General features: G+C 40.9%; 1 protein-coding gene and 1 non-coding gene across 2 annotated transcripts; one reads left to right on the forward strand and one right to left on the reverse strand.

Moving 5' to 3' along the window:
• Positions 1 to 2290: 2290 nt before the first annotated feature.
• On the reverse strand, positions 2291 to 7762 carry LOC133298846 (uncharacterized). The gene is made up of 3 exons (XM_061498219.1): positions 5887 to 7762; positions 3422 to 4980; positions 2291 to 2926 (listed from the first exon to the last, which is right to left on the reverse strand). Exons 1-3 carry the CDS (start codon positions 7760 to 7762, stop codon positions 2291 to 2293), a joined length of 4071 nt encoding a protein of 1356 aa, XP_061354203.1.
• LOC133298869 (small nucleolar RNA R71) lies at positions 7107 to 7211 on the forward strand. Its single transcript, XR_009749868.1, has one exon. It is a non-coding gene; the product is annotated as a small nucleolar RNA R71 (small nucleolar RNA).
• Positions 7763 to 8512: the final 750 nt, after the last annotated feature.

Raw genomic sequence — 8512 nt, forward strand, 5'->3', positions numbered from 1 at the left:
CATCCTGCTACAGCCAAAGGGATCATAACAACATAGCTAAGGATGCAATCTGTTTCACCTTTTTGATGCAGCATTAGTTTCTAACTTCTTGTTACCCTTATCGAGGCTATTCCTTCAACTCTTTTCTTAATTTCATGCTGTAACATATACCTAACTTCTTTTATTCATACAAAACAGAAATTAAACTTACTGAATCTAACTATCTAATTAGCAAACATGTTCCTCTTTTTCATTAATTTTCTAAGTGATGCAGGGGATTACATATGTAGCAAAAAAGAAAAATAAAAGAGCAATATAACCTAGATATTTTTCTTCTAAATCAAAACTATTACAAGTTATGATCTAGTCTTCATCTTGCTCTTCTTGGTCCGAGGGGTTGTCTTCCATATTTTCGTCTTTTTGCTCAACCTCCTCTTCCCTTCTTCTTCTTCTTCTTCTTCATCATCACTCCCTTGCTGCATCGGCATTGCTGCATCTGAGGCTGGAGGTGCATAGTTGAGGAACCCCAACTGGCCTAAAATGAATTTGTCCATTTCTTTCAACTTGTTCATCACAAGTTTCCTTGTCTCCAGTTGGTCTTTCTCTATTTTATTCAGCCTCTTATCAATCCTCTCCCATGATTCAGCACCTTCAGCAGGTGGTGCTGTGTCATCAATTTTCTGAGGAGTTGCAGTAGCACTGCCTTGTGCTAACTCTTCAGCCTTCTTTGATATTCTCTTTGCAGCAGCAGGGGAGATTTCTCCATTCATTTTGATTTTCTCCTCTTCCTCTCCAATTGGCACTTTGGCTTCCCTGCATAAACGAGTTATCAAACCTGGAAACCACAAATAACCACTGTCAGCCTTGGCACAAGCCAAGATTTCAGAATGAATAATTCGGCCTACGTCAATAGGCCTTCCATCCAACAGACAACGGAGCAGAACTGCTCTATCCTTTGATACTGTCTCAGTGTGAGACGTGGGCATCCGTCTATTTTTCAGAAAATGATACCACACTCTAGCTTTGGGCTTGAGCGTGGTTCTTGAAAAGGACATATGCTGTTGGGGTGTCACGGTCCACTCGGTCCCTGTCCTACAACATTCTTCCAGCACTTCTTGTAAATTTTCTTGTTCGGATGTGTTCTTCCAGTCATAAAACTCGTCTACAACCTTGGGCAGATCATAAATCTTTCTGATAGCTGCAGCACTGAATGGTACAACCCTCCCTCTCACTTCCACCTTCGAAGGTCTTCCTTGGGCCATGTTGGCATAGAACTCTCAGATGATGGGGAGTACACCATCTTGCTCATGTAGACAAAAAGTCTTCCACTGGTGAGCCTCGATGATGACCGAAATATAGGAAGGGTATGAATTAGAGTCAAGAGATTCCTTGACAAAGCCCTTGTCTGGTGATGGTGTCCGCTTGAGCATGATCTCATGCCTTTGCATTGCTCGCTCGGTGGAGAAAGAGGGGACCGGTTCTGATTGAGAGCTGCTCCCACCGGGTCTTGCCCTAATTTTTCCACTTCGGGTGCTTGGGGTCTCCATTGCTCCACTCCAAACTCAGTTTGGTTGCCTCGGGTGAAAGAAAGAAAAGAGGTTGGGGGACTCCAAACTCAAGCCTTTGCTGTGGCTTGAGTTCTTGCAAGACTGTTCTTGGAGATGAAGTTGGAAGAGAGAAATTTTTTTTTTTACTCAAAAAAAATTGAACACACGATAATGGAGGTAAAAAATATGGAACCTGGCTTTTATATTGGGTAGAAAAAGACGCAAGGGGTCACAACGGTTCATTGTTGATGGATGGATGAATTTGGACGGTGCTGTATCAAGATTCTGACAGCTGTGCCGTTTCATCCCTTCCTTGAATTTTTAACCGTTGCATTGTTACAGCGTCAGGGGTGATGTGGCAGCTTCTGATTAAATTACCGTTGGGCTTGCTGTACATCTCCTTGACTTTAATTGTTGCGTCTGAATTGGGCCCAATGCTTGCTTGGCCCGATTCTTTTACTCTAACCCAAATGATATGGGTCTGCCTGATTTTTCCACAACCTTGTGTCATAGCCTGGTTCCTGATTTTTATTTTTAATGGGCATCAACACCATTTTTCTCCCTGCAAAACATCTTAAAAATTAAAAATTAAAAGAACATGAAGCTAATTTATCCTAATTCTAATAATCGAAAGTATGAAATTGCAATAATTTAAAATACTGAAATTAAAATTCATTTAAATTAAGAACTTCCTAATTAAATTTTGGGCTGCCTCCCAAGAGCGCTTGTGTTATAGTCTTCAGCCTGACTTCTTCTCTTTGGACTCAACTCGGCTCAGTCAAGGAGATAATAGTTGTCTCCTTGACATTTTGATCTCCCCAATAGTGCTTCAGCCTTTGTCCATTAACCTTAAACGTGCTCCCATCTTTTTCATTCGTAATTTCAATAGCTCCATGGGGATACACATGTGCAACCTTAAAAGGTCCTGTCCACCTTGATTTAAGCTTGCCTGGAAAGAGCTTGAGCCTTGAGTTAAATAGAAGGACTTGCTGACCTTGCTCAAATACCCTTGGAAGGATCTTGTTATCATGCCATTTCTTCATATTTTCCTTGTAAAGTTTGGCATTTTCATATGCATTCATTCTGAATTCTTCCAGTTCATTTAGCTGTAGCATTCTTTTCTGTCCAGCTGCTTGTTCATCCAAATTCAGCTTTGATATAGCCCAGTATGCCTTATGTTCTAACTCAACAGGTAGGTGGCATGCCTTGCCATAGACAATTCTGTATGGGGATGCACCTAATGCTGTTTTATAGGCAGTCCTATATGCCCATAATGAGTCATCCAATCTGAATGACCAGTCCTTCCTCGAAGGATTTACCACCTTCTCCAAGATCCTTTTGATTTCTCTATTGGACACTTCAACTTGCCTACTGGTCTGGGGGTGGTATGTTGTAGCAATCTTGTGCTTTACTCCATATTTGGTCAGAAGGTGTTCAAATTGCTTGCTGCAGAAATGGCTTCCTTCATCACTTATGATTGCTCTTGGTGTGCCAAACCTTGTGAAGATATTCTTTTTAAGGAACTTCCAAACCACTTTGGAGTCATTGGTGGGTAATGCTGCTGCTTCTACCCATTTAGAGACGTAGTCCACTGCCACCAAAATGTATTGATTTCCAAATGAAGGTGGGAATGGTCCCATGAAATCTAGCCCCCAAACGTCAAATAGTTCAACTTCCAAGATAGGGTTGAGAGGCATTTCATGTCTCTTTGATACATTTCCAGTTCTTTGGCACCTATCACAACTTGAAACAAAAGTATGTGAGTCTTTAAATAAAGAAGGCCAGTAAAAACCTGATTGCAGCACCTTTGCTGCTGTTCTGACTCCAGCATAGTGGCCACCATAGGGAGATGAGTGACAATGTTCAAGTATAGATTGCATCTCCTCTTCCGGTACACATCTTCTCAAGATTTGATCAGGGCCTCTCTTAAATAAGTATGGTTCATCCCAAAGATAGTACTTACAATCATGGATGAACCTCTTTCTTTGCTGTGAGTTCTTATGATTTGGCATTATTCCACTCGCCAGAAAGTTTGCTATATCAGCGTACCATGGTGCTATAGCATAGTCGATAGCAAACAGCTGTTCATCTGGGAATTCATCCTTCACTGGTTCTTCATCTACTTCTGACCTTCCATCATCCAGCCTGGATAGGTGGTCTGCAACTTGGTTCTCTGTGCCTTTTTTATCTTTAATCTCCAAGTCAAACTCTTGAAGTAAAAGAATCCACCGTATCAATCTTGGTTTGGAATCCTTTTTGTCCACCAAGTATTTAATGGCTGCATGGTCAGTAAAAACAGTCACTTTAGCACCAAATAAATAAGATCTGAACTTTTCAAATGCAAAAACAACAGATAAAAGTTCTTTTTCAGTGACTGTATAATTAAATTGTGCCCCTGTAAGTGTTTTGCTAGCATAATAGATAGGATGGAACATCCTATTTTTTCTTTGACCTAGCACTGCACCAATGGCACATTCGCTAGCATCACACATGATTTCAAATGGTGCAGTCCAATCGGGTGCAACAATTATGGGTGCTGTAACAAGCTTCTGCTTCAATTCTTCAAATGCTGCCTTGCATTGATCATCAACTATGAATGGGGTGTCCTGTTCTAGCAATCTGCATAGCGGTCTGGAAATTTTTGAGAAGTCCTTGATGAACCTCCTATAGAATCCAGCATGTCCCAAAAAGCTTCTGATTCCCTTGACATTAATGGGTATGGGCAGCTTTTCAATCGTGGATATCTTTGCTCTATCCACTTCTAATCCTTCTTTTGATACTTTGTGACCCAAGACTATACCTTCTTTGACCATGAAATGGCATTTCTCCCAATTCAACACTAGGTTAGTCTCTTCACATCTCTTGAGTACCTTTGATAAATTCTCAAGACAAGATTTAAATGATTCTCCAAAGACTGAGAAATCATCCATGAATATTTCCACAAAATTCTCCACCATATCTGTGAATATTGCCATCATACACCTTTGGAAGGTTGCTGGAGCATTGCATAATCCAAATGGCATCCTTCTAAAGGCAAATGTTCCATATGGGCAAGTAAATGTGGTCTTGTCTTGATCTTCTGGTGCTACAGCAATCTGGTTGTAGCCCGAATATCCATCTAGGAAGCAATAGAACTCCTTCCCTGCTAGCCTGTCCAACATTTGGTCAATGAATGGCAGGGGGAAGTGGTCTTTTCTTGTGGCATCATTAAGCTTCCTATAGTCCTGGCATATTCTCCATCCGGTCACGGTTCTTGTTGGTATAAGCTCATTTTTCTCATTCTTCACAACTGTGATCCCTCCTTTCTTTGGTACACATTGCACAGGACTTATCCATTGGCTATCTGAGATGGGATATATTATCCCTGCATCAAGCCATTTAATCACTTCTTTCTTGACAACTTCTTTCATCATAGGATTCAGCCTTCTTTGAGGCTGGACAGTACTGCTGTAGCCTTCCTGCAGCAATATTTTGTGTGTGCAGAATGTAGGGCTGATTCCTTTTATATCTGCAATGCTCCATCCGAGTGCTCTTTTGTGCTCCTTTAGAATTAGTAGTAACTGCTCAGCTTCTGCATCAGAGAGAAAAGATGAGATAATAACAGGTAAAGTATTTTCATCTCCTAGGAACGCATATTTCAGATGCTGGGGTAGTGGTTTGAGCTCAAGGATCGGAGATTCTTCGATGGATGGTTTGAGCGTCTTTATCGCTCTTTCTCCAAGAGATTCAAAGTGTTTCTCTTTGTAAGGCCTTACTGGTTGGGAATTCATCCATGCAAGGCACTCTTGTATTTCCTCTTCATCTTCTGCACATTCCTCTGCTATAGCAACATTCAATGGGTCTGCTTCTGTTTGCTGCTTAAGTTGCTGTAGCAGAACTGCGTCAAGGGTGTCTATGCTAGCACATTCTTCCACTTGTTCAGGATACTTCATGGCTTTGAGTACGTTGAACGTGACTTGCTCATCATTTACTCGCATGGTCAAGTCTCCCTTTTCAACATCAATTAATGCTCGTCCAGTGGCTAAGAATGCTCTTCCCAAAATGATGGGCACTTCCCTATCTGCTTCAAAGTCAAGAACAATAAAGTCAGCGGGAAAAATGAACTTATCCACTCTTACCAATACATCTTCAATTTTTCCTTCTGGATGAGTTATTGATCTATCAGCCATCAACAACGTGACAGTAGTTGGACGTGCTTCTCCTATTCCAAGTTTCCTGAAAATACTCTTAGGCATAAGGTTAATACTGGAACCTAGATCTAGTAATGCATTGCCTACGTATTGGTTACCAATAGTACAAGGAATAGTAAAACTCCCTGGATCTTTTAGCTTTGGTGGTAATTTGTTGAGGTAGTATTGACTACTTTCTTGGGTGAGAGCTACTGTCTCATATTCCTCCAGCTTCCTCTTCTTTGCCAAGATGTCCTTCATGAATTTTGCATAACTTGGCATTTGCTCAAGAGCTTCAACCAAGGGTACATTAATGTGCAACTGTTTGAGGACGTCAAGGAATTTCTTGTACTGCTTGTCATCAGTTTTCTTCTGCAATCTTTGAGGAAAGGGTGGTGGTGGCCTTGTTGCCTTGCTGACAGTCTGACCTTGCTGTGGCTTTGATGTAGCAATACTCTCAGTGCCAGCAACTTGAGGTTCTTTGGGTTGATCATTAGTTTCCACCTCTTCGGCAACTTTCCCTTCTTCAACCTGGTCCAATGCTTTCTGTTTCTGCTCGTGGTAGTTCTTTATGACTTCTGGTTCATCTACGGCCTTACCACTCCGCAGTGATATAGCATTGACTTGCTCTGCTCCATTTTTCTTTGGGACTTCAGTGTTGCTTGGCAAAGTTCCTTGAGGTCTGCTTCTGAGTGCTTCTGCCAATTGACCTACTTGAGTCTCCAAATTCTTGATTGATGCAGCTTGATTATGAATTATAGCATCACTCCTTGTCATGTAATCCTTCAGCATGCCTTCCAGCATATTTGATGTATCAGTGTGCTGTCTGGATTGATGCTGTTGTTGCGTGAATCCGGGAGGATATGGAGCTTTATATGACCTTCCTGCTGTGTCTGAGGACAATTGTTGTTGTCCTTGCTGCTGTCCATGATGCTGTCCTTGTGAATAGGAAAGATTCGGGTGATTCCTCCATCCGGGATTATAGGTATTTGAATATGGATTGTTGTTCCTGTTGAAATTTCCTATAAAACAAACAGATTGAGGGTTTTGTGGACAGTTATCATAGATATGGGGACCATTACAGAAAACACATGATATAGCATCAGTGAGGGCATTGACTGGTTTAGCTTCAGCAGACAGACTCATCGTCTTGATAGAGTTGTTAAGAGCTGAAATCTGTGCTGACAGTGCTGATACAGCATCCAGTTCCCAAACTCCAACAGCTTTTTTTTGTATTAAACTTGATCTTTCTACGGGCCACTGATAGTTGTTGACTGCCATCCTCTCCAATATTGCATATGCTTCTGTATATGTTTTTTCTAATAGGGCTCCTCCAGATGATGCATCAACCATGCCTTTTGTTGGTCCATTGAGCCCATTATAGAATGTCTCCATTTGAATCCATTCGGGAATGCCATGATTTGGGCACTTCCTCAACAGATCTTTGAATTTCTCCCAAGCTTCATAAAATGATTCGTCTTGCAATTGCTTGAAGGTTGATATATCATTCCTGTATTGGGTTGCCTTCATAGGAGGGAAGAACTTCAGTAAAAACTTGTCCGCCAACTCCTCCCAACTTCGGATTGACTGTGGTTGTAAAGAATTCAACCATGCTTTAGCTTTGTTGGTGAGGGAATATGGGAACAGCTTCATCTTTAGCGCATCAGATGTAACTCCTCTTATTTTGAAAGTGTCTGCTACATCAATAAAATTCTGGAGGTGAAGGTGAGGGTCTTCAGTAGGCAGTCCATTGAATTGACCAATGGTCTGTAGCATGTGAAACATCACTGGCTTCAGCTCAAAATTCTCTGCTGCTACATCAGGTTGAACGATTCCAGAATGCAGATTGTTGAGCGTAGGAATTGCATGTGCTCTGATTGGAATCTCAGCCTGATTTGGACCTCCATTGTTTTGTCCAGGTCCTTCCTCTTCACCGTTTCCCAACCTTGCGTCCATGTTAGGTGTTGCTGTAGGATTGATACGTCTTTGCTGTCTCCTTCTTGCTCGAAACGTTCTTTCAATCTCAGGATCAAAATCTGCTTCTTGCTCTGATGAAGAACTGCTCATATGCTGCAATTAACACCTTGAAAACAGTAAGGGGAAAGGTAAAGGATGTAAAAGAAATAAAATTCTCTACCGAAATAAAAATAACTTTGTACTTATCCCCGGCAACGGCGCCAAAAACTTGTTGTGCAATTTGTAATCAATTTAAATCTTCCACACAAATACGCAAGTGCACGTGTCACAAGTAATAAAGGGATGTGTGAGTCCAAGTATCGTTCCCACGGAGATAAGTGTCAAGTAATGATTATTTAGGTGAAGAAAGTGAGTAAAGTGATTGATTATGATTGTTGGTTTTGTAAAATAAAAGACAACTAATAATAAGAAAACAAGAAACTAAAATAATAGGTATTAAGATGATGGATGAGATATAGGTCAGGATCAATTTCCCTGATACAGCAATACTGATCTGATGCTTTAACAATGCTATATCGATGTTTAACTAGTAACCAAACACTAATGTATGCTGGAGCTTTTGGCCAACCTAACATATATACCCAATAACTAATTCCCACATCTCTATGGCCAAACTAATCACTGAATTGTTTAAGTTCAAGTTCTAGGTTATGTGGTGTGAATGATCTCTCTACCCACAACTTAATTAAGTTAATTTAACTCGATTAATCCACACTATTCAACAAGGGTCTGGATTCGGAAACCTCTCGGCCCCAACCTCCTCAATATCACATATGTATCTCTCGACATGCACACATGAATAAGATTAAGCAAACTCGTTGAATAACTAATTAAACATTA

This window comes from Gastrolobium bilobum, unplaced genomic scaffold (genome assembly GCF_033153095.1).
Source record: "Gastrolobium bilobum isolate Gb01-03AN ecotype WA unplaced genomic scaffold, APGP_CSIRO_Gbil_v1 utg16812, whole genome shotgun sequence".
Taxonomy (NCBI): Eukaryota; Viridiplantae; Streptophyta; class Magnoliopsida; order Fabales; family Fabaceae; genus Gastrolobium; species Gastrolobium bilobum.